Source organism: Neoarius graeffei, chromosome 16 (genome assembly GCF_027579695.1).
Source record: "Neoarius graeffei isolate fNeoGra1 chromosome 16, fNeoGra1.pri, whole genome shotgun sequence".
Classification (NCBI taxonomy): Eukaryota; Metazoa; Chordata; class Actinopteri; order Siluriformes; family Ariidae; genus Neoarius; species Neoarius graeffei.
The window spans coordinates 42,492,013-42,519,990 of NC_083584.1; the positions used below are offsets into that span (position 1 = coordinate 42,492,013).

Genomic DNA, 27,978 nt, shown 5'->3' on the forward strand with positions numbered 1-27,978 from the left:
TCCGAAAGGCATCCTCAGCCATCAGCATTCTGATTCGGATTCTATGATGATCCATGAGAGGATAAATACTTGATACTCCCTATTAGACAGACAGAACTGAGGATGCCTTTCGGACGAGAGGCGAAACGTCTTCAAGACTTTTCAAGCAAGTCCAGTTGCTCTCTTCTACCAACCACAGATTACTATGTACCTGGATGACTGAGTATCTTCACAGATATGTTTGTAACTGAGCAGCTTATGACATAAGAGACCACTTTTCAGATTATATGTAAAAGAGACCATAATGAAGGTTGCTGGGTTTTGGTACAAAATGAAAACGTGAGTGTGACAAAGTGTCCAGAAGAACTGTGGCTGGTTTTGTAAGATGCTCAGTAAAACCTACAGCTCATTTCCTTATCAAACTGCACTCACTGTACCTGAGACTGCTATTTTTTTTTAAGCAAAGGGTCGTCTGACACCAAATATTTACTTTGTTTCATTTATTATGGCTTACTGCTGTTTATAGTATTTTTTTTAATGCTGAAACATTTCATTTCATTGTTTTTAAGCCATTTTTGGTCGACAGCATTTCTTTACATGTGCCTAAGACTTTTGCACACTACTGTATATTTTTAGTGAAAGTGTTATCATTCAAAATATATCAGGGTAGTAGTAAACATGCCTGTTGTCCTGTCATGATAGAGTCATGGTCAGATTCAGACTCTATGTGATCTTTTGGCACAGCAAATCTGTATATATGGTGCCCAAAAATGGCCTGGACTTGACTTTTTATTCCCCCACATTTATCTATTAGACTAAGATTGAAAGTGATTTGTAAATCCATATAAGGTCATCAAGTTTATTTTTAGAGAAACTTGCCTACTTTAAACATCCAGAAAAGAATTACAATGCAACATTATCTTTTTATATGCATATGATTCAATTTCCATTTTCACTGCGAATATTTTGATGTACTGTCTCTTAAGAGGATGAGATATCTCTCCATGTTCATACCACAGGTATGGACTTTGTACTTATCTGATCTGGCCCACAGTTTGATATGATACCTATCTTCAGGCCAACTACTCTCTTTTTCTTCTTCTTCTTCTTGGCTTTTGGGTACCTGACTTCCTCAAGGCTCACTGGCCAAACATGGCCCACTGCAAACTTGCAAAAGATAATATTGAAACGACCTGTAATACCCTACTACACAACGTTTCCACACTGAATCTTTAGCATCAGGACCACTCACATTCTGCACATGCCACTGTACAATGCACATAAGCTTGCATCTCACAGAACTGCTACACTGGCTAAACTTGCTGCATTTGATGCAAGCCATACCCATGTCTAAAACTGTATCATGTTTCATTAAAGCAAAAGAATGTAAAAAATTAAATAAATAAAAATCCCAGCATAGTCTTACATAATGTACAGTTGACTATAGAAGTTGTTTAGTAATCAAATCTGAAATTACATTTACACTGCCTGCATTTACTTAATGCATTCTGTTTTTTTTTCCATCACCAGACCAATCGATATTTCCACAGCGATGTCTAGTGGATGAATTAATTGACTCAAGTGTCTCATCTCATCTCATTATCTCTAGCCGCTTTATCCTTCTACAGGGTCGCAGGCAAGCTGGAGCCTATCCCAGCTGACTACGGGCGAAAGGCAGGGTACACCCTGGACAAGTCGCCAGGTCATCACAGGGCTGACACATAGACACAGACAACCATTCACACTCACATTCACACCTACGGTCAATTTAGAGTCACCAGTTAACCTAACCTGCATGTCTTTGGACTGTGGGGAAAACCGGAGCACCCGGAGGAAACCCACGCGGACACGGGGAGAACATGCAAACTCCACACAGAAAGGCCCTTGCCGGCCCCGGGGCTCGAACCCAGGACCTTCTTGCTGTGAGGCGACAGCGCTAACCACTACACCACCGTGCCGCCTGACTCAAGTGTGAAATGGTTAATATATTTTAAATACCTTTAACCATATAATAAATGTTATCACCTAATAGTAGCCTGGGCCTGCCCATCCTAAGCGTGACGCAACACGAGGGCCTGTTCCGAGCTTAGTCTGGCCAGGCAGGCTATCTACAGCATTTCCAAGCTCCCGAAAAATCGTGAACCAATCAACTTTGAGCATCTCCAACGGCCCTGGGTAGAGGCGTGTTCAAGGCAGTGACGTAGTAGAACTGCGACTGGAAGCCATAGATTGTTTACAGAATCTATGCCGGAAGCGCTTCATTCACATCACGAACATGGAGCAGCGGCAAGCCTTTAACACAGCGGTAGATGCTGTATTGAAAGCATTCAACGGGAAGTTCTCATTGAAAACGGAGCAAAGAGCAGCCCTGGAGGTATTTATTGAAAGGAAGGACGTTTTCGCCTTGCTCCCGACCGGCTTCGGTAAGAGTTTAATCTACCAGTTAGCCCCGTCGCGTCACATATGTCAGAGGAAAGAGTGATGTGATTGGTTTAAGCTTCGTCACAGCCTTTTCTGGCTTCGGCCAGTAGCAAACTGAGGCATTTCAGGGAGGCGGGTCAACCACGGGCTCTGGGAAACGGTTTGGCTTAATAGCTTGGCCAGACCAAATGCTCAGAGAGATTTGAAGTCGCGTTAGCCAGGCTAACCTAATAGTGCATGCAAGTGAATTGTTTCATTTAGACATTATTTTTCCTGGAATCAGCTTCTTTCTATTTTGTTTTATGTTCCTGATGTAAATCAACAGATGACAATATATGAAAAATTAATAGCCTTTCAAAGAATCACAAAACTAATGATGCTTTGGTGGGAAGAGTTAGAGTTTGACACCAATACTCGATGCTATGGTTTTATCAAGGCTTTGGACCAAATCAGTGTGTAACTGATTGAATTTGCGAACCTATACTTTAACATTACAAAGCACTCAGCTTTTGTTCTGAAACTGCCTTCGTTTATCATTCTTGTGTTCGAGAGTTTAGGGGCTCCGTAATAATGGGTTTCATTTGTCCATATTTTTATGTTTATCAGCAATAAGTCAAACTGGACTGGACTGCTGCTTGACTCCTCTTTTTTTTTGTGTGTGTGTGTGTGTGTGTGTGTGTGGGCTTCGGCAAAACATATGGCCTGCCGCTCCTTCATTGTGTGACTGGGCCCATTAGATGGTGGCTGCGTTCCAGAGGGGCTACTGGGTCAGTGCAGGTGCTGAGGGATAGGCAGGAGTTCGCAAGCAGAAGGCGTTTGCTTAACCCTCCTATTAAGGTGGAAGAATGTTGGCTCTGGAGTAACTTGACCATCCTGACAGCATTGCTTGACACCTCAGCAATCTGTCATAGCAGTGGCGGTGCATGAGCAGACAATAGCAGCTTGGCATGCTCAGGCTGTCTTCCCAAAATCATATGCTCTTGTTCTCACAACTCTTATTCTCTATCTGGGTGTAAATATAACGTCTGCAATACAATGTGACAGGACTGGGGTATGTGGGGAAAAGCGTACATGACCTACGATTGTGACTTCTCAACCCAGAATGCTGGAATGTAAGATTTTAGTGCATCACATGCATTCTTTTATTTAGACATCACAAAATGATGACTGTTACAAAGAATTAAGTGTTTAAATAAAATGGCAAATGTACAGTTTTATGAGGTAATAGCAAAGTTTTGAAGGCATCCTGCTCTAGAATTGTTATTTCAACTAATTCTGTTCAGAGCAGCTCCTATGGCTCTGAGACAATATAAAAACCCTCATTCCTCAGGACAGCAAGGAACACACATTAAATTACAATATTTTAAGGCTGTTAATAAATGGCATGCTATTATTTAATATGCTCCAGATGCTGTACGTCTTATCTATAAAATTACCTGTTGTTTCTTTTTTTCTTCGTAACACAAAGCAGATAACTGTATGCAGTTGTTCCATGCTGCTAGTTATGAAGTACAGTGCACTAAAATGAGCCATTTCACTTTTACTATCCTTCAGCTGGGACGTATTAAAACAGCATTTTCAACTTCACAGATGAACAAAAAACAGGCTGTATTCTTCGCTACTCGTCAAAAGACATTGTGGGTGCTTTAGATCTCTTTTAAGATATTGTGTTTGCATAATGATCCACAACCTAAAAATACAATCCGTCTGCCATGCACTCCAAATAGACAGTAAAGGCATACAAAAGACATTAATATTATTATTTTTTTTGCATATTAAAATGATACATTTGGACTGTATCCATATTTAAGCTGTTATGTAAAACAATGATGCATTGCATAAAACACATAAAAAATGTTTCCTGTATTTAAAATAATGGATAGTACAATTAATCTTTGATAGTAAAGAAAGGGCAGGGAGTAATTTCATACCATGACGCTCAAGCATAAAGTCATGTTTCTCATGTCCTGGCCCTGGACAGTGCCTGCACTTCAAGAATTTTGGTTTTCCTTCTCTAATACATCTGATTTTGATTCACAATGTGTTTAATGAGTAATTAAACAAGGTATATGTTACAGCAGAGCAACCTTTTTACATATATTCTTACATACATTCAGCTAACTGAATCTAACTCGGGTAAGAGTTCATATTGTACACATGAACCCTGGCCTGTATTCTAATTGTGACTGCTAGCGATAATGCAGCTAAAGGTCATCAAAGTAATAATAGCCAGTATTAATAGAATAGCCAGTAATAATAAAAACTGGACTCTGAAATAAACACAATCTGGCAAAAGTACCATGAGCCAAACCCTATTTTCTAGATTCCATATCAAACGTTTCTTCACATTATACATTATTTGACTTTTGTAAGCTGTACGCTAGGTTTCCTTCTCTGTTTTGACAAGAATCATGTACAAAAATGTGTGTAGGTACAAAACGTGTAATAATACAACATAATGTGGGTCAGTGGTAACTGTGCAACAACATTGTACAAAAAGTCCAAGTCAGTGGCTCACTTTTGGTTTTTGGAAATCTTTCCAGCTGCTGCAAGTTCATTGGGGTACCAAATGAGCCACAGGCTTCTACGTGTGCAGTATCATCCAGTCTACTCCTATCAAAGGTGATTTGGCCGCCTCGGCAGCTGACAGTGACCCAGCAATGGCACTCGAGTTCATATCTCTGATATATAAAAATAAAAGCCAGTCAAGAATGCGCTCTTAAATCCCCAGAGAGTTAATCATCTCCTGTGATAATAATAGAAGCCGCTTCTCTTTCCTGCAGCCCTTTTTTCCCATAAAAGGTTGATTATTGCAAATGAGTGTCACATAATCCATGTATCATACAGTACACAGAGCGTACCAAACCACTTATAGGGTGTCCTGTTATAATGAATCATCGCCTCAAATGTCAGCCTTTTTTTTTTTTTTAAACAATGTTCCCACCTACACAGTGGATTTTTTAAAGAAGGTCTATGAAAAGTCCAGAGGTCGAATCATCATGGCAGTTGCACGGAGAGAGTAACTTGGCCCTTTGAAATAGTGCCACTTGATGCCATTGAGTTTGCCAACATGTTGTCCCTGGGTGTAGTACATCCCGTTCAGGTTTGATGGGCCACAGGCATCAAACCACCAGCCTGAAGATTAAAAGGTACAAAAGACTGAATCAGTAAATTAAATGCAGTAAATATAGATCAATATAGTAAATGTATATCAATATAGATCGATTTTTTTTAATTATCACAAGAAATCCCCCATTACCAAATCATAACAGTGTGGCTTTAATAGCTTTAATAGTGTGTAGTAAATTCTGAATGCAATTTAATGTCTGTATTAGTTCATTATATAATGAGGAAAACTCTGGACAGCACTGTGGTTCCTTTCAGACCCTGTGTCCGAAATCGCTCACTCGTTCACTACTCCCTACTCACTATATAGGGAATTATTATATAGAGGACTATATAGTGAGCTCATTGGTAAAATGAAAAAAAAAACCACACTTTCAGACACTAAAGGACACTGAGGGAACCCTCCCAAAGGGATCAATAAAGTTTTATCTAATCTAATCTAATCTAATCTAATCTAATCTAATCTAATCTAATCTAATCTAATCTAATCTAATCTAATCTAATCTAATCTAATCTAACTACTCCATCATGCTGTTATTTACGTCATTACTGTCACACAATTAAAACTTGCCAGATCAGTTGGCTGGTAGGTTTTCAAAATAATAAATACATGCACGCATGCATTTTTGTGATAAATTAAATACATATTATACTGAGCGTATTTCTTCAAAGAAGAAGATTTCCCACATTAATAAATACCAAGTACTTTGTGTCTGCTGCATCTTTCAGTTCTTTTAAATCAAGGCTCAATACTTTCTTCTTTGCCTTTTATTAAATCATATTTGAGGTTTGTGATTAGTTCCTCGCTCTGCGCTGTAACTTTTATGCTTGCATTTTATCTGTCTTATTCTATTTTAGCTTTTTTCCTATTCCCTTACTATTTTTAATTGTACTTGAATGTCCATTTATAATGTGTTTCTTCCTCCGTCCATTCACCCCAACACACTTTTTTTTCAGTGCAACCACAATGCATGATGGTATATATTGCTTGGTTAGTGACCATCGGTTGTACATTACTTTTTCATGGTGCATTGTGGGATACTTTGAGTGCACTATATAGGGTGTAATAATTCTCACTATGCAATCGGACAGCACTACAAAATGGCAAACTCACTATATAGTGAGTGATTTCGGACACAGGGAGAGTTTTGTTTAAGCTATTTTTAGAATCATCACCACACTCTATAACCAAGCTCATTCGTTCATTTATTGTCTATATCACTTATCCATTGTGGGTTGTGGCTAAGCTGGAGGCAATCCCAGCTGACTTCGGGTGAGAGGCGGAGTACACCCTGGTTACGCCAATCTATTGTGGGACTAACACAGAGAGACAGACAGCCATGCATACTCACATTCACACCTATGGGCAATTTTGAGGAGCCATTTGATCTAATAAACATTTTTTTTGAACTGTCGGAGGAAACCAGAGCGCCCAGAGGAAACCCATACAGAAAACTCCACGCAGAAAGGCCGCAGCTGACTGGTTCAAACCTGAAACCTGCTTGCTGTGAGGTGACAGTGCTGACCACTACACCATCATTCCACCCTAACCAAGATCATGACACAAGCAAAAGCAATTAGGACAGGCAAATCCCTATTCAGTGATAAGAAAACACCAGAATCTCAGGAGATTCTCTCTTGCGTCTCAAATCTACATAACTGCTGCATCACCTGAGAAATGTTCATCAATGTGTGTCTGTTATTCAGTAGTCAGTTTATTGAGTTATTTTTCAAGTGTTGGCTACACAGTGAAATCTCATCTCATCTCATTATCTCTAGCCGCTTTATCCTTCTACAGGGTCGCAGGCAAGCTGGAGCCTATCCCAGCTGACTACGGGTGAAAGGCGGGGTACACCCTGGACAAGTCGCCAGGTCATCACAGGGCTGACACATAGACACAGACAACCATTCACACTCTCATTCACACCTACGGTCAATTTAGAGTCACCAGTTAACCTAACCTGCATGTCTTTGGACTGTGGGGGAAACCGGAGCACCCGGAGGAAACCCACGCGGACACGGGGAGAACATGCAAACTCCACACAGAAAGGCCCTCGCCGGCCCCGGGGCTCGAACCCAGGACCTTCTTGCTGTGAGGCGACAGCGCTAACCACTACACCACCGTGCCGCCACAGTGAAATCAAGTTTAAAAAAATAATATTTGGGTAAAATGGAATTAAAATCCTTTCTCCAAAGATTTTAATTATTTCAAATGCTTGCCAAAACTGTATTCTTAACATATTAGTACTACATTACTGGATTAAAACTTGCTCACATAAAACCATAAATAATTTGAGTGAATATTAAATAAGTAGACCTGAGACCTGGTGTATTTAGCATACTCAACTACTTTTTATACCTATATTAATACATCTACACACAGGCCACTTTAATAGGAACTTCTTGTTGATTCTAAGATTCCTGTTCTTGGCTGCAGGAGTGGAACCCAATGTGGTCTTCTGCTGTTGCATGCTGAGATGCTTTTCTGCTCACCACAGTTCTAAAGAGTGATTAAATGAGTTGCTATATCCTTCCTGGCAGCTCAAACCACTCTGGCCATTTTCCGCTGTCCTCTCTTATCAACGAGGCGTTTCCACCCACTGAACTGTCGCTCACTTGATGTTTTTTGTACCATTCTGTGTAAACTCTAGAGACTGTTGTGTGTGAAACCCCAGGAGATCAGCAGTTTCTGAAATACTCAAACCAGTCCATCTGGCACCAACACCCATGCCACAGTGAAAGTCACAGAGATCACAAATTTTCCCGTTCTGATGCTTGAAGTGAACATTAACTGAAGCTCTTGATATGTATCTGCATGATTTGATGCATTGTTCTGCTGTCAAGGGATCGGCTGATTAGAGAACTGCATCAAACAGCAGGTGGATGGGTGTTCCTAAAGAAGTGGCTGGTGAGTGTACAGCAACAACAATAACAGTTGGAATAAGGAAGACTTGGCACCTAGTATACTTCTTGTAGTTGCAAATCTAGTGTATGGAAAATACTATACTAGTGTACTTTTCTCCAAGTACGTCAATGAACATATAAAAATACACTAGTGTACGTCTCTTCAAATATGATAGAATATCAATAAATAACCTGTACATCAATCCAAACATACTGTACATTAGTGTGCTTGAAGTAAGCTTGGGAGGATATTTGAATGAACGTGATACATCATTAACACATCAGTGTGCTGAGATCTTTACTGAGACCCAGGAGGAGACATATGGGAGATTAATGGGGTCTCTTGTCTCAGGAGACTTTAGGAGATTTATTTCCATTTGATCTTCTGTCTAGGGGAAAATCCAGAGATAATAAGGAGATCTCTCTCTCGCTCTCTCTCTCTAAGAGTTTTTCCTCCTATGAAACATGCTAAAATCAAAACCAGGAAAAAAAACCCTACTTGACCCTGCAAACTGGAAAACTAGATTAAAAACAAGGAACTAAAAATTGAGAAACGCAGCATATAAATGTAGAACAATGCAGGACAAGAAGGAGTTTAAGGACAGAAGTAGGAAATAAGAACGAAGTGAAACTGATTACAAGATAGTGTGAAAAGATAATTAAATAGAGAAAGTGGAAAGAGGGTCAAAAATGAATGTGTTGAGTATGATCACGTTCTTGAAAAGCTGCATGGATGTGACTGGATAGATTGTTTTTTCACCAGTCAGAAAAATGTTATCAATAAAAAAAAAAAAAACAGCTAGGGTTGGCCAGACTGCATGTGTTATTTGCATGCGACATGGGAATGCGATTTTATAATACTTTGCTGTGATGAATATTTCTACATTCTACAGCCTTTGACACTGACAGCTTGCACTTATGATAATTACAGAAGTATGTGATAGGCAAAGGCAACACTTCAAACTGTACTGACAATGCACTGACAATATCACCGACACATCTCAAGAGAAGGAAAACAAAAACTGCCTGGATAAAACAGCTGATAGAAATCTTTTCTGAATTCTGAAATGAAATCAAAAAGCTGTGCAGTTTTGCTGTCCCTGTTTTTCTTAATAGTTTCCGCTCACTAAATTGTTTGCTTGAAGTCATGAAGGGTACGGTCCTGTCTCGAAAGTCTTTCATCTGTGTCACATTACAGTCCATTAAACTCAACTATGTTGACTATTGCAGCGGTCACACTCAGGACACACAGATATACAAACACACACACACACACACACACACACACACACACACACACACACACACACACACACACATCTCTTGCAGAATGTACCCACGGAATGTCCCTTGTGGCATGTATCACTTCTGTGAGAGAGCTTGGCACCTCTTCACCAGCTCAAATGCCACTTTCATCTGTGACATTTCGCCTGACTTCCAAGAGCCAACTATGCTGCCCTTTTATTGCTGTAGACCAATCTGGCCGAGGTCACTGACTGGATGCTAATATTCCTTGTTACCATGGTCATACATTTCAGGTATCAGATTGCGTCATGGTTGTGGCCATTACTAAAGCCAGAGCATTATGTCTATACTAATTCAGCCACAAATAAATAAATGAGGCAATAGGGCATTGCATACAACTGAATGTGTACAGTGAAATACACAAGCAAATCAAATATACCAACATGTCCCTGCTGTTTATTCCAATAGCAGAGACATCATAAGGGTGGAGGCAAACCACTTAAAAATCCTGGATAGGAATCTATGGGAAAGTCTGGAATGGCAAAGATGGTGGTTGTATGCACAGATCCCACTGCTCCCCCAAAGGCTATGGTCACACTACAGCTCGCGACGGGTTTGCGAATACCTGGCGATGAAAAATTGATAGCATTGCCACCAATCATGGTTTGCACAGTGAATGTTCTCTGAGCCTTGTGAGTTGTTTTTTGGTGTGTCTCTGTGTCATGAGTGGCCAAAAATGTCGTGAAAATTTTCAACACATGCACTGAAATTTGGTGGTGAAATTTTCATTGGCAAACTAAGCGGCAACTACTCACAGATGGGTTTGGGAATAGGCCCCAAAGCTCGGGGAAGCATCAGCACGAAACATCTCATTTTCATCAATAACCGATCGCAAAGCGTTGCAAGCTGTAGTGTGACCATAGCCTAAAAAGCCAATCATCTGCATTATAACAGCCATGCGTAAAAGTATGGCAACTCTGTGCATGTATAGTAAAAGTATAACCGGAGGGGACAAAAAAAAAAAACCTTTCATACCTTATTTTGGGGCAAAGACACCAAACTTTTAAGCATTTTTTAAAAAATCAGATTTGACTACTGACAATCATTTAGCTAGTCACCTAATTGACTACTGACTTGCCAATACTAAGGATCAATGCTAATTTTTGAATATCACATCATTACAATTCCGCGTGGGTTTCCTCCGGGTGCTCCGGTTTCCCCCACAGACCAAAGACATGCAGGTTAGGTTAACTGGTGACTCTAAATTGACCGTAGGTGTGAATGTGAGTGTGAATGGTTGTCTGTGTCTATGTGTCAGCCCTGTGATGACCTGGCGACTTGTCCAGGGTGTACCCCGCCTTTCGCCCGTAGTCAGCTGGGATAGGCTCCAGCTTGCCTGCGACCCTGTAGAACAGGATAAAGTGTCTAGAGATAATAATGAGATCATTACAATTTATTCTACAGTGCTATTGAATTCTCAAATCTGATTGATCAAAAGGTGTCAGAAGAATTTCCCTTAACAGCAGCTCTGACAGTAATGCTGGATGTGCAGTAACTCAAAGCCCAGGTTTATATGAATATATACAACTGGATTCTATAGTAGAGGGAAATTGACAGGAAATTGTATGTGGGACAGTTTACATATTCTAAGCCTGACAATAAACAGGCAAAGAAATGCAGAGGTGAGACCAAGTTATTGTCAAGTAAGTCTCAAGTCTTGGCATTCATGTCTCAAGTCAAGTCTGACAATTCTAAGTGAAGTTACAAGTCCTTAACTTTAGGTTTCAAGTCCTAAAAAACTCAAAATGTGCCATTTAATGAATTTAAGACCAGAGTAATAATTAGTATAGTACATTTATAAAAATCATGCAAGCTTTTTAAAACTGGTGTTCATCACTTTCTCGATAAACTTTATACCGGAGCTCCATACTTAAAAGAATATGGTAATGCAACAACCTGATTTTTGATGGCTTTTGCAACCATACAACGTCTGTACATACGTGTTCTACCACAGGGAACCCGATCATAACTGCAAGGCAAGATATCTCATAAACACTTGACCACTGGACAGCAAAATTTGTATCTTTATTTACATAAGATAGATGGGTTTTTATCCAGTGTTGTTTTAATTTTTTTTAATGATGTGGGTTTATTTACTAACACATTTTATGGAAAATATTCATGACAGTTTCATATAAAACTAGTTAAAATAGTTTTATTAGTCCACTAGCTTGTTGGACAGTTGACAGTTTCTGTCATGTAAGGGCAATAGACAGATGTAAGTGCAGGAAAAGTTGTACTGAAAGCATGCAAGCAAACAGATCCAAAACGTAAACAAAGGCAGAGTTGAAAACCAGGCAGTGGTCAAGCGAGACACAGACATGATATCAGAGGTAATGGAATACTCACAGTCCAAAAACACAAACAGGGTCAAAACCAGAAAAGCAATACAAAATACAAGGCTTGGTAACATCAGATGCAGGATACAGAGTGTATACTTCGCAAAGTCTCTGTGTTACTATGACTCCTCATATGCATGCGCTGTGATTGTGCTCCAATCAGGAACAGGTGCATGGTAATTAGTTCTAATGCCGCTGCACACGTGTTGCAGTCTGTCGTATGCACTGTGTGCTCAGAGCGCTAACATGCATGGATGTGACTGATGTAACCAGAAAACTGCTTTACATATCAAATTTGATATTCGATGGTAACTCTATGTAATGATGGAAAGTGAAAGTGCTGACTCACTGGTGTCCACCAGGCACCCAGCAGAGTTACACCATAATAAATGTCATGGTGTTGTTTCTGGCACATGGCATACAGCGTCAAAGAAAGGAATAAATATGTATCGTAACTGCAATGCATATCATATTTTCGGTATCACTGTGACAAGACAATTCAGCAAGTTACTGATGCGAAATAGAGGAGGCACGGTGGTGCTGTGGTTAGCGCTGTCACCTTGCAGTGAGAAGGTTCCAGGTTTGATCCTCATGGCTGACGGGGGCTTTTCTGTGTGGAGTTTGCATATTTTCCCCGTGTCTGTGTGGGTTTCCTCTGAGTGTTCTGGTTTCCCCCACTGTCCAAAGACATGTGGTTAGGTTAACTGGCTACTCCAAATTGCCCATAATTGTGAATGATTGGGTGGGAACTGCTCTATGTCCTTGATATCCATCTGAGTAACTCTCCTGAGCTAGCTAACAAACCTGCAGTAAACAGTCAACTATAGCTAACATACAAGAAGAAGACATGAAATACACTATGTAATTCAATGCTGTAGTGTTATTATTCAATTCAGGTTGATTTTGTACGCTTGCAAATATTTTGCTCATACACTCATCAGGAGCTCCACTTTTAGTGCCTAATATATACTGCAGGTTCTACAGGTTACAGCTCTTTTGTTGTTCTAAACAACATAATCTTTGTAGGTGAAAGCTACTGTCTTTTGGAGCATGGCTACCTCTTAGTGCTCCTGTCTTCGGGTAATGAGCGCTTTTTCAACTTTGTCATTGTCTAGTGTAAGTTGATTGGCTGTCTGACTGGTTATAGGTAGACACTGGAAAAGAATATTGATGATGATTTGCTGAAAATGAATTGCTTGTTGAGAAAAAAGAATAGTTGATTCGCTGCACACTTTTAAATGCATCATTTTTTAATCGCTAGTTTTGAGATGCTAGTTTTGAGATGCTTGAGTCCAAGTGAAGTCACTGATATCAAAGTCAAAGTTGAGTTGTAAGTCTTCTTTCATTATGGCAAGTCCAATCGAAAGTCAGCAAATTTGTGACTTAAATCTAAGTCGGGTCCAAGTCACTTGATTCAAGTCCACAACACTGAAGAAATGTTATTTCACTAAAAACACTGATGGTGAAGCTTTCTGGAAGGAGATTTACAAATTCAGCATTTTACGTTACATTACTGGCATTTAGCAGATGCTCTTATCCAGAGCAACATACCCAGAGCAGTCTGGGTAGCAGTTGGGGTGCCTTGCTCAAAGGCACGTCAGCCATCCCTGTGAATCAAACTGGCGACCTTTTGGTCCCAAAGCTGCTCCTCTAACCATTAGGCCATGGCTCTTATGGAAAGAAGCTTGACTGTCAGCATCAGTTAGTTTTTGGACATGGGACAATCTTCAGGAAAGTGGACTTTGTACTTTCTGCTGTCTTTGCAACATGACAGTCCACATTTTTTTTTTGTCTTATTAACTTTAAGAGAGAGAAAGAGAAGCTGGTAAGGGAACAGCTGTTTGGAATGTTAACAAGAACTAACTTGTTTCATGAAAGTTCCCCAACATTGAATATAACTAGAAATGTTTAAATGATTGGTATGTTGTTTGATAAAGAATTAAAAATTGCAATTATTGGCAAATAATACCACGCTTCAGGATGGGCCATTATTGAAAAATAATAAACTTTGAGGTGATCACACCACTCTGTTCTTGATTACGTTCCTATCACAGCATGCTCTGTTGTTTTTTATTCCTTACTCCAGAAGAGTTTTTTTTTTTTAAATGCTCTCATGAATTACAATTGGATTATAGTTAAATGCTTCAAGAACTTCTACTGTCTTTTCTGCTTGGAATAAACGAATAAATATTGAGGTTTATATGTTCATTATTGCTGCTGTGTCGGTATTACCACTTTACTTTTGGTTTCAAATTGTCTTCCAAGACAAGACCTTGTACATTTCCCAGGTAATTGTTGGGAGAGCTCAGGGACTAACCGCAGAAACTGATACATGACTGACTAACTTGATGACGTCTTGACAGTTATTGATCCTGTGACATACTGAGCCCTTTGAGGCAGCAGCTTTAATACATTAGTGCAATAAAATAAAGTGAAAATTTTGAATGACACAACACCCAATCATTTATCAGTAAATAGATGGCATTTATCACATTAAACTGTTACAGCAATTCAGGCAGCGTTGCCTGAGATCCATCTGCGGCATCAAGTGGCAAAACAAGGTATCAAATGCTGAAGTCCTGGAATGATGCGGTATTCCCAGTGTGGAGAGTCAGGTCATCAAAGCACAGTTACGCTTGTCAGGGCACGTCGTCAGAATGGAAGAGTCGCAGATACCCACAGTGGTGTTTTATGGTTAGTTAAGGAGTGGCAAGAGGTCAGTCGGAAGACCACAGCTGAGGTACAAAGATACACAAACAACACCTGAAGGCATGTGGAATCCTCCTTAACATCTGGGAGGCAAGCGCTCAAGAACACATGCGGTGGCACAACACCTGCCAAGAAGCGGTTTCTCACTTTGAAATAGATCAGACCATGCGCAAAATTGAGAAGAGAGCAAGGAGGACGGCGCCACTTGGTCGAGCTGATCATCCATCCACCCATCCATTATCTGTAGCCGCTTTATCCTGTTCTACAGGGTCGCAGGCAAGCTGGAGCCTATCCCAGCTGACTACGGGTGAAAGGCGGGGTACACCCTGGACAAGTCGCCAGGTCATCACAGGGCTGACACATAGACACAGACAACCATTCACACTCACATTCACACCTACGGTCAATTTAGAGTCACCAGTTAACCTAACCTGCATGTCTTTGGACTGTGGGGGAAACCGGAGCACCCGGAGGAAACCCATGCGGACACGGGGTGAACATGCAAACTCCGCACAGAAAGGCCCTCGCCGGCTGCTGGGCTCGAACCCAGGACCGACTACACCACTGTGCCACCCCCGAGCTGATCATGTATAATACTAATATTAAACTACTCTAAAACTGTGTATACAGATTGCTTAAAACGCTGACTAGATTCTGCTTTGATCATGATCACTCAGACACAAGAGGGAAGAGTGACTAGAAAATCAGTCAGGTTTTTCTTCTTTTTTTTGGTGGCTGGTACAAAGGGGCAGCTGACACAAACACATTCCTAATTCTGATATTATACATTATTGCCAACTTCCAGTAAAATCCTGTACCACCCCAACTGGACCAAAGAAAATTCTCTGAAATGTAGTAATAATAATAATAATAATAATAATAATAATAATAATAATAATAATCAATTGACTTTATATAGTACCTTTCTTATACCCAAGGTTGCTTTACAATTAAAGGAGAACTGAAGGCAAATTTTTTATTATCAAAATTCTATTTCTCATTTTATTAAATATAGGAATGCATTTTTGATAGCTATTTTGTCACTGCTATAGCAAATTATGAGTGTTTGAAATATGCTATGTAATCTATCAGTCCATATGTCAAAGCAATGGCCATAAACAAGATTTGTTGAGACCTGTGTGAGACATCGTAAGACGGAAGTAAAACGTACAGCGGAAATCAAAGTGACCAACATCTGCCAACGTTGTCAAAAGACGCGTGCGCCTTCTTTCGAACGCTGATGTAATTAAGCCGGAAGTTTTGTTTGTTTTGATAGCAATCAGGAAAGTTTGAAAAAAGTAGGCAGTAATCATCATTTAAACTCGTTTTTGTGCAAAATTTTGTTTGGAAAACAGTTTTCAAAATGGCGGCACTGACACCTGACTGACACTTCACATTTCGAAGCCTCGCACAAGTCTCGTGAAGATCACATGGATAAGCGACGCCTGCCGTGGTCCAAACGAACTAAATTCAACATGGCTAAAAACCGAATAGGCCAATAAGTATAATATTTAATTGCAGTTAGTTGCCAATACAAGTCCCGATATAAGGTTACTAAAACTGAAAACGTCATTGAATAACACGTTAATTATGAAATAAAGCAAGTTTAAAAATGACTTCGGTTCCCTTTTAAGGGAGGGGGGGGAAGTCCACCAAAAGAGGGTCAGGATGTCATTCCAATGGTGTAGCTGCCACAGTCCCACCAAAAGGCACACAAAAATATGTCCCACACCGCCTGCACAGTCGCTGCAACGTTGCTGGGCAACATAGCTCGGAACACCGTGCCCTGGATCCACAAAGTGAGCACAGAAGCACTGCCACGCTGAGTGCTGGTATGTCCCAAACCACCTGCACAGCTGCCGCGACGCCACTGAGCAACATCGCTTGGAACACCGTGCCAAGCACAAAAGCACCGCCACACAGAGCACTGGACAATCACGATGTTAAAAGAGCAATGAGCTCACTGCAGTCCATAGCGAGGAGCACAAGCATCACCAATGGCAAACCAAGGCCTGGAGGGAACCGACACCCAAAACTGGGTCCGGAGCTACACCACAACCACCGGACAAAACACCCAAACAAAAAACAAACATCAAACTACACAAACACAAAAAAGGAAAACAAAAGGGAAAACAAAATAAAATAAAAAGCTCTGGTGAGAAGCAGCAGCCAGAATGCGCACAGCGTACTCTCAGTCAGAAACGGAAAAGAGGAAACGTTGATCTTCATTGCGCACGCAGTGTACAGTAATTTCACCACATCAGCTACATGTAATAGTAATCAGCTATTAAAATAAGTCGTAAGTTGAAAGGGGTATATACTTTAAGCATATAATAACCTCCAGTTTAGTGGTACACATTGGTCTGTTCCTGAGTCTCTAGGGCTAGTTCTCATGACATAAATTCAACATGCCTGATCCTGTTATTAAATGTGTAGCGACAAAGCCATTTAAATGCACTTGTACTTGGCTAGCTCATGAAAAAATTTTGCACTTGGCTGCACATGTATTTTGAAAATTTTGCACTTGACTGGCTCATAAAAGGATCTGAGAAGACAGGACCTCTCTCAGGTCCTGTGCTGTCATGTTCTGCTTCATGATGTATCCCAGCTATCTGAAAACCAAGTGCTTCCTTTGGGACAAGAAGGTCTCTTCACAGGAAGAGAGTAACGAGTTCATGTATTCATAGAAATCCTTGGGTCTTGGCTCATGTTAACTGACTCTTCACAGCATGTGGAGGTCCACAAAGACCTCATTACTCCACACTCAAAGCAATACACACCTGCTTTGCCAGCAAGTGGTGGTCCTGTGGCTGTTTAGCTGAGACGACTGCACTGTTCAACTGGGAATATCCACTGTACTGAGGTCTACATAAAGAGTGGAGGTTAAATATACTGTAACATGCCTTTTGTGTTACAATATTTGGAACACTCTGTAGATTTAGCGATAAGCAATTAGTTTTAACTTAATTCTATCTTAGGGCTTAGGCGTTGTTTGGGGTAGCTGGATTAAATGTGTTAGCAGGGCTATGTTCCGTCCCCCTGTCCCCCTTCTTTCAAACATAACAAGACATCAATATAAGGTCTCAGTTTTGCCATCCACCTCAGATTTGCTGTTAACTAATGTCTTATGGAAGATTATTTTGGAGCTTTGAACAACCAAGTGCCACAACACTACCAGTGGTTGTAAGAAAAAAAAATACACTGAATGATATCAAGAAGCCATGCTGGGGACCGAGTTCTTTTAAGCCCAGATTGTAGCACCAACTAGATTTAATTAAATTGAGCCGATATTTTTCAACCTGCTTCACTGAGACATCCATAACACATCCTCAGCAGTGACTGAAATACACTCACAGGTGTAATGGACATGAACGAGGTGGACTGCTTACTCTCAATTCATCCATTTTCCGCAAAATTTCTTTGGAGGAGAATGTAGACAGACTGTGCACACGTTGTCCAATCAAAGTACAAATTACAGAAAAGAGCATACTGTAGAACTATAAGGGTTATGACATTTATGTGTACCATGTTTGGTATTCAGAGGAAACCAGAATGAACCCAGCTGAGCATGGGCTTAAACACTTGATAAATAAATTAATAGCATACATCATTTTTTTAGTGGGTCATCAATGAGACCTCATGATATAACGCATTGCTCAAACCTAATATTTTCTTTTTCAACTGTTGATAGATGTTAGATTTTAGCCATCTCATACTCTTTGGTTTACACTCACCGTTCACTTTATTAGGAATACTTCTATGTGGCAGCAGTGCAATGCAGAAACAGATGCAAGTCAAGACCTTCAGTTAATGTTCACATTAAACACCAGAATGGGGGGGGAGGGGGAATCTCAGTGACTAATTAAAAAAAAAAACAGGCATTGTTTTTCCATTCTTCAACTGTCCAGTTATGGTTAGCTTGTTCCTGCCAGACGGGAGTGGAACACAAAGCAGCCTTCTGCTGTCGCAGGCCATCCGACTCAGAGTGCACGCTGAGATGCCATTCTGCTTGCCACAGATGTAAAGAGTGGTTATTTGAGCTCATATACCATTACTGTGAGCTCAAACCAGTCTGGCCTTTCTCCACTAACCTCCCTGAACAAGGTGTTTCTGTCCACAGAGCTGCTGCTAACTGAACATTTTTCACTTTTTGCACTATTCTGTGAAAATTCCAGAGATTTTGTGTGTGGGACAGATTCTGAAATGCTCGAACCAGCCGTCTGGCACCAGCAACCATGCCAACAACCAATTCAAAGTCACCAAGATAACATTTATCATCTTTATGACATTTGATGTAATCTAACTGAAATTCCTGACCTGTAGCTTCATGGTTTTATACATTACACTGCTGCATGACAGACTGATTGGATAATTGGATAAATGTACTGGTGAACAGGTGTTCCTAATAAAATGAACATTGTGAGTGCATATTGTTCACTGAGCTGGCCAGAACTATCAACATCATGCCACGTGGCCACACTTCCATGCACCAGTTTTTGTTAGTTCAACGTGAAAAAAAAAACCACTTTGAACACAGTGACAATAAGTTTTTTGGAAAGCTTAAAGTAGCTTCTGGCCACACTGAGTAGAGAATATAGGGATAGCAAGACGTCTGACTTGCAAGTCTAAAGCCAACGAGTAACATTGACTTTGGCCATGTACCATTTAAGTGATTTTCCATTCATAGCCTAGAACAATACAGGAGATGGGAAATCTGTGACTTGGTCCAGAATATAGTAAGGTAGGGAACCATAATGAGCACCTTGAGAGGACTAATGTATGAGTGAAGTCTAAGATACAATGGTAATAACTGAAACAATGCTGCAAATGTTATGCAAATGTTTGGTTTTCGTAAGACTCATTTTGTTCTTTTCCACATTGGTATTTGATTTTAACTCTGAGATATAATCATAAGAGCACAAGATTCCTGTCTCTTACCTCCGGTCAACATCAAGGCGCACTTGCACATGCAGTTGTCATTGTCCATGTCTTTGGTGCTGAAGTCTGCTCCATGGATCACGAGACTGCTCTGCCTGCCTGCAGTCCCACTGTGGCTTTTTAAGGACAATCTAACAGCAGGAGAGAAGAAACTCAGATAGCGGCAATGATGATACAGTGCAATTCAGAATCTAAGATATTGAACACGCGATCCTGTGATAACTCTTCATACTAAATGTGTGTTTCATGGAAATAATAAAGAAAAATAAAGCAGAAGGAGGGGGGAGGAGTGCTGGCACAATTACAGTATGGCACACTTCTTTTCTCTAAATGCATACATGCAAGTGTGACTTCATTATAGCTATATGGTACATACACATCACTTCTCATTGTCTTTAAATAAATAGAGTGGGATTTGTTCAATCTTGCTGCAAAACAAAACAAACCCTACTTGTGCCAAGTAATGCTTTTATCAAGGGGGACCTGGGTTGGTGCTACAGGATGTTAAATGCTGACCTACGTAATATAACCAAGACCCGACCTTTAAAACTATTTTGTTTTGAACAGCAGCTAAAATACATGGCACACATTTGTTGGATGGGTAATAACAAACTGCAACAATAGCTTCTTTCTGACATGAGATCACCAAAGTGGACTAAGTTTGAGAATCTGTTGGGGTTCAACGCCCAGGAGATAAGACGGACAATGATGTCAAAAGCAGACTTCAAGCCACTGTTGGACAATGTATTGACAGAAGCACCCTAAGGAGTACAGAGTCCCAAGAGGGGAACTCGACAATAACAATGAACTGCAATTGATACATAAAGTGGTGCTTGGAAGTTTGTGAACCCTTTAGAATTTTCTATATTTCTGCATAAATATGACCTAAAACATCATCAGATTTTCACACAAGTCCTAAAAGTAGATAAAGAGAACCCAGTTAAACAAATGAGACAAAATATTATACTTGGTAATTTATTTATTGAGGAAAATGATCCAATATTCCATATCTGTGAGTGGCAAAAGTATGTGAACCTTTGCTTTCAGTATCTGGTGTGACCCCTTTGTGCAGAAATAACTGCAACTAAACATTTCTGGTAACTGTTGATCAGTCCTGCACACCGGCTTGGAGGAATTTTAGCCCATTCCTCCATACATAACAGCTTCAACTTTGGGATGTTGGTGGGTTTCCTCACATGAACTGCTCGCTTCAGGTCCTTCCACAACATTTCGACTGGATTAAGATCAGGACTTTGATTTGGCCATTCCAAAACATTAACTTTATTCTTCTTTAACCATTCTTTGGTAGAATGACTTGTGTGCTTAGGGTCGTTGTCTTGCTGCATGACCCACCTTCTCTTGAGGTTCAGTTCATGGACAGATGTCCTGACATTTTCCTTTAGAATTCGCTGGTATAATTCAGAATTCATTGTTCCATCAATGATGACAAGCCGTCGTGGCCTAGATGCAGCAAAACAGGCCCAAACCATGATACTACCACCACCATGTTTCACAGATGGGATGAAGTTTTTATGCTGGAATGCAGTGTTTTCCTTTCTCCAAACATAACGCTTCTCATTTAAACCAAAAAGGTCTATTTTGGTCTCATCCATCCACAAAACATTTTTCCAATAGCCTTCTGGCTTGTCCATGTGATCTTTAGCAAACTGCAGATGAGCAGCAATGTTCTTTTTGGAGAGCAGTGGCTTTCTCCTTGCAACCCTGCCATGCACACCATTGTTGTTCAGTGTTATCCTCATGGTGGACTTATGAATGTTAACATTAGCCAATGTGAGAGAGGCCTTCAGTTGCTTAGAAGTTACTTTGGGATCCTTTGTGACCTCGCCAACTATTACACGCCTTGCTCTTGGAATGATCTTTGTTGGTCGACCACTCCTGGGGAGGGTAGCAATGGTCTTGAATTTCCTCCATTTGTACACAATCTGTCTGACTGTGGATTGGTGGAGTCCAAACTCTTTAGAGATGGTTTTGTAATCTTTTCCAGCCTGATGAACATCAACAACGCTTTTTCTGAGGTCCTCAGATCTCTACTTTGTTCGAGCCATGATACACTTCCACAAACATGTGTTGTGAAGATCAGACTTTGATAGATCCCTGTTCTTTAAATAAAACAGGGTGCCCACTCACACCTCATTGTCATCCCATTGATTGAAAACACCTGACTCTAATTTCACCTTCACATGAACTGCTAATCCTAGAGGTTCACATACTTTTGCCACTCACAGATATGTAATATTGGATCATTTTCCTCAATAAATAAATTACCAAGTGTAATATTTTTGTCTCATTTGTTTAACTGGGTTCTCTTTATCTACTTTTAGGACTTGTGTGAAAATCTGATGATGTTTTAGGTCATATTTATGCAGAAATATAGAAAATTCTAAAGGGTTCACAAACTTTCAAGCACCACTGTAGCTCACAAAACTATTATCCTTTTTTAAATTCATTGAATTATGTTTAAAATATAGTAACCTACACCATATCATGTCATAATAGTTACTCTTGATAATGACAATCAATTACAATACATATTTAAATGGATGATTGTTCTTTGTGTACGGTACTTCTCCGCAGGTCCATGCAGTGGGGTCCAAAAGTCTGAGAGCACTAGTGAAAAAGCATTTCTATTTTGTATTTTTTCCAAATTTAATCCAAATTTTTTTAAATTACAAATTATATTACTGACAACAAATTCAGTGAAAAGACTTTCTTAGTATTTGGTTTGTCTCCTTTTTGCTTTAATGACAATCTATGTTCAAGCTGCATGGACTCTACAAGTTTGTGCAAAACCTTATGATCCATTTTCAATCAAATCCACTGGAGTGTCATCTGAACACGCGCTTCAGTAGAAGAGATCAGGCATGAGGAAAATCTGACCTTCTGTATAAAACTGTTAACGTGATCAAGATCATACATTTGCTTACATTTAAATATGCACCTAGAAATAATGAAGAATTTTGAATACTAAATATTCTTTGTTTGAAATATAAGTTAGTTTATTTTCAATTAAAAAAATCCAAGATTTTTAATGTGGTCTCAAACTTTTGCATGGAATGTATGTAATGAACATCCAACACTGTATAGAAATGAGTTAAAATTGCACTCAAAGGATATCAGAAAGAGTATTGAATGTATTTAGGTTGCAGGTTTATAGCTTTTTTGGGTGGTGTTTCACAGAAGTCGCAGAAGTACACACATTCTTTACTGAAGTAGAAGTACAGACACGTATAAAAAAATACTCTGGTAAAAGTGGAAGTACTTATGCACCTTTTTTACACAACTAAAAGTACAAAAGTACAGCCTCTGAAATGTACTTAAAGTATAAAAGTAAAAAGGAGCCCTTTGATGAATATTTCTACTGGCTGTTTCTGTGCAAAGCGAACTGAATCTCATGTAATATTAGAATGTAATACAATGCAATACAATACAATACAATACAACATAATATATTTGGGGGGTCGGCATGTGTGCACGGAAGGAGGCAAACCCACACTTTCTTATATGAATGATTAAATAATATCATATATAAAGTGTAAATATTGCTGAAAATATTTTAATTGCCAGGTACTTTGTGACCAATAAATAATCCACTTGCACATGCAGTCGATATTGATTAGCTATGTACAGCGTGCTAATCTAATGAACTGATAGCTATCCTTTCCTTACATGCTTGATAATAACTTACTTGAAGAATTTGAAAAGCATACATCACATACAGCTAAAACGTTAGGTATTTAAATCGAACAACTTGGAACATTTACACAAAACTTTCAAATGTAAAAGTTCAAAGAAAATCTGTTCACTTCAGTTTGCTGAATTTACACACAGCTTATGTTTTGATTCAGGTTCAGGGTTGACAGATTGGGTTGTCAATGTAGTTTTTTTTTTTCTATGTGTCATTTGAATTGGTCTTGATGCTGGAAGGCGCACAATGATGCAAAATAAAAATAATCAGTAATTCCCTACAAATGCATTAAAACAAAAGTAATAACAAGCCTGATTTTGAAAATGCAAGGAGTAGAAAGTACAGATCTTCTTTCCACTTCTCCCATTAGGGGTTGCCACAGTGGATCTGTTCCGTGTATTTGATTTGGCATTGGTTTTACACTGGATGCCCTTCCTGACACAGCCCTCCCCAGTCCATCTGGGCTTGGGACTGGCACGAAGTATGCACTGACTTGTGCAACTCCAGTGGCTGGGTATTTTACCAAATCTGTATGTCTTTGAACTGTGGGGGAAACTGGAGCAAACCCACACAGACACATGGAAAACCACGAAGTTCGAACCTGGAGCCTCCTTGCTGTGAGGCGACAGTGCTAACCACTGCACCACCATGCTATTCTAGTAGAAAATACAGATATTTATGTTAAAATACAGGAAGTAAAAGAAAAAGTTGTCAGAAAAATAAATACTCAAGTAAAGTACCGAAACCTGAAAACTCTACTTAAGTACAGTCATGAAGTGTTTGTAGTTTGTTACTTTGCACCTCTGGTGTTTCATTTGTGCCACTTTGCAGTACAGGTGTAATACGGATCTGCTTTTAGTTTAAATGAAAAAGTCCAAAAAATGCCGGAAACTTGCACTGGATAAAAGAAGCAAACACATACATGATGCTATATGGAAAATAAATGAAGTCTGTCATTTAAACCATCGCTGAGTGATTTATCTCATACCAAAAATGCTCCAATTGTTCCAGCTCTACTCAACAACCAAAAAAGATTGCAGGTGCTATCAAATATGAGCGCATGTATCCCATATCCCACCATATGGTGTCTGACGTGCCTGTCTCTGCACAGCATGTGCAACCTGTCCCATCTCTGTTCACATGTTAACAGCTTGTGTCTGTTTGTGTGACAGTGAACACAAATATAAAGTGGGGCCAGTATGTACAGGGGCTGCGCAGTCTGAGCAGGACATGTGAAAAATGTAAATCAGGAGCCTTGAACAGTGGTGGTATGGGATGTGGAGAAGAAGGCAAAGAGGTGTATGTACTGTATCTGAGAGAGCATGCAAATATAATATGTTCATTAAGACCAGACAGCGTTATGAAGCGAATAGATGATCCATAACACTGGGAGGATGATAAAGTGATATATACAGTATGTGTAAGTAAATACAAAAGCCAGGCATTTCTTTCAGTTGCTTTGGGCTCCTGTGCCTCCCGAAGCCCTATGAAAAATGTAGACTTTTTAATTATTGCAATTTTATTATTATCCATCCATCCATTATCTTTAGCCGCTCATCCTGTCCTACAGGGTCGCAGGCAAGCTGGAGCCTATCCCAGCTGACTATGGGCGAAAGGCGGGGTACACCCTGGACAAGTCGCCAGGTCATCACAGGGCTGACACAGAGACACAGACAACCATTCACACTCACATTCACACCGACAGTCAATTTAGAGCCACCAATTAGCCTAACCTGCATGTCTTTGGGGGAAACCGGAGCACCCGGAGGAAACCCACACAGACACAGGGAGAACACGTAAACTCCACACAGAAAGGCCCTCATCAGCCACTGGACTTGATCCCAGAACCTTCTTGCTGTGAGGCGACAGTGCTAACCAGTACACCACCATCCGACCCATATTATCTATCTATCTATCTATCTATCTATCTATCTATCTATCTATCTATCTATCTATCTATCTATCTATCTATCTATCTATCTATCTATCTATTGTGAAAGCACAAAAGTATGACTTTTTGGTCTGAATAAATACTACAAAGTTTCAGAAAAGTGCCATGGGAAACAAATAAAGAAAATAGCAAAAGATATGAAATGGATAGCAATGACTGTGAAATAACTGAATTTAAATCTGTTTGCCCAGTTTCTTGCTTGACTTACTGAGCTTGTTGTATATTAAATGAAGGGGATTGTGGTAAATTTGAATACAATCAGGTATGAGGCATGTTCTTGACATAGGTAGGCTACGATTTTACAGAATTTTCAGTGCACGTAAAAGCAAACAAACAAACATACAGACAACAAACCAACTGTACTGTTTCCTTTGTTATCTCTTGCATTGACTTCTGTGCAACAGGGATTGTTCGACTATTGGTGCTAGCAGAAGGATATGTCTTCGACAGAGACATTAATCCACTCGTGAAAGCTGAAACAGGTACGAGTGTCTGCTAAATGTTGTAAATGCAAACTACAATGCTGTACTTACAGTCAGCGCCTGCAGCTCACACAGAATGGAGCACTGATATGCTAGCTATATTTCAGACAGGACGTGAAATGGACATGCAAGTGGTGAATCCTGCTTAGGCATCAAATGTGCTGGAGTCAGTACTGGATGGTTGTGTCTGATACTACAAAAAATATGTTTGGTTGAACACTGAAAAATGTTCTTGCACATTCTTCTTGAAACAAATTCATTGTGTCCTCATATTCAAAAATACTTCTCAGCTGTCTTGTCTTGCCATTTATTCAACTTCATTCATTAAGACACTGGTACTAATGGAGTATTCAAAACACTGTATATGATATAACCTCCTCATGTTAGCGTGTTAGAATTTGTTACTTTTGTTCTCCCAACCTCCTTGACCTCCCTCATTAAAAGCTGTGTCTTGGGTATGACTTTCCTTCCCTCTTATTATCCATTCACGAGGGGCCTTTTTTCTCAAAACATGAATGCTCAGGGTCAAGAAACAACATTGCAGACCCAAGCCAACAAGGAATAAGGAACACCAAATGAAATACGCTCAGCCTCACACAATTGTGTCTTGAAATCCACCCCTCTTAATAGGAATGGACAAGAGCGAATGAGTGTTATAAATCTCACTTCACACGAAGCTTGGACATGGAATGGGAAAACTTGATTGCGTTTTGGTGGTGTCAAAGGCCTGTTCCGATCCACAAAGAGGGTGGTGATGCAATGTGCGGGGTCGAAGAGCCAAACTTGTGGTTATGTGGTTGTCATTACAAGTGCCAAGTGGGAGTTCTGTTTTCTCTTTTTTTTTCATTCCTAACACTTAATCGATCCAGCAGGTTTCCTGGTCACAGGTTACTTGATCACTGTAAAGCCGTCCACTTCAAACAATGATCAGGACATGACGTAATAGCGTGCAATGCTAGAAGAATACAAATGGGCTGTTTATTTGGAGATTTCCCTAAGCATCCTCTGCCAAAGTCTTCTGAGATCCTTGTTCACATCCTTTTGTTGATTGCATGTCAAAAAATACCAAAGTGTTCAACTATGTAAAAATGCACCTGCCAATTGTCCCGTTTTAAAAGACAATATATTGTGTACAAATTTGGAACAATCCGGATGATAACATCTACGACCCTGTGAATTCTTCCACATCCTTGCAACATTTATGAGCAGGATTCTGAAAATAATCTTCCAACACACAGCCTGTCCAGTTCCTGATCAGCTACCAGTAAACCCCCCCCCACACACACACACACCGTTTCATTTTCCAGCAGTTAAGGCTGCTTTACTCTGATAAGAAGCTCAATCCAGGACACTATGCATCATAATTGCATACAACCAATCAGACAAATATACACCAGTTCATCTGCAATAACGGTGCTGTGGCTTTTGCTTAATTGTGATAAGTAGACCAGAGAAAAAAGGACTTCCTTCCTTCACGTCCAATTCATTCGAAGTTGTTCGAATGTCTCACTTCTGTTTTAACAGCTCTCACCAAAGACAAGAACATCTGTGCAGCTTATAGTCTTCCACCCATCTCTCCTCATTCTTCACAAGCCTTTAAGCAAACTCCTGGTCAGCCACACTGAAATAACACAGCACTCCCTGGGGCCAAGTCCTGAGATCGAATGCAAACTGAAAATAGGGTCAAATATTCACTACCTTTCATAGCAGAACCTTAGGGAATGTGCCATCTGATGTTTCTAGTAAAATAAAGGCATTGTGGTTTGTTAGGATTGCTTGATCACGGGATATGTGACATTTGCACAGATTCATAGCCAGCGTAACATGGTATTTTGTCCTTGTTTGTTTCTCTATGTTTTCAATCTTGTTTCAATAGAAATAGGAAAACAACCTCTATAAAGGCAGCCGCTCGGAATATGTTTTGGACCAAACAGTCCATCATGTAACAGTACATTGCACAGTTGTCTTTCACGTGTAACTGACAGTAATTCATGAGTATATTCACTCATTGTTTGCTTAGAATGTATAGTTGGCTACCTCAGCTGTCCCAAATTGAGTTTACATTATATCCTGTCGGCACGAACAATGTTTTTTTCCATCGGAGCTAATGTAGGAGAA

At 39.9% G+C, this 27,978-nt stretch overlaps 1 protein-coding gene across 2 annotated transcripts in view; it reads right to left on the minus strand.

Annotated features, from left to right (window-relative positions):
• Positions 1–3,552: 3,552 nt before the first annotated feature.
• The window catches only part of angpt1 (angiopoietin 1), a 99,228-nt gene continuing 74,802 nt past the window's right edge, over positions 3,553–27,978 (minus strand). For both annotated transcript variants that reach the window (XM_060942985.1, XM_060942984.1), the window contains exons 8-9: positions 19,722–19,852; positions 3,553–5,535 (exon numbers count right to left, since the gene is read on the minus strand). In XM_060942985.1, coding sequence (XP_060798968.1) covers positions 5,372–5,535; positions 19,722–19,852 — 295 coding nt within the window. In that variant the 3' untranslated portion in view covers positions 3,553–5,371. The remainder of the gene's footprint in view (positions 5,536–19,721; positions 19,853–27,978) is intronic.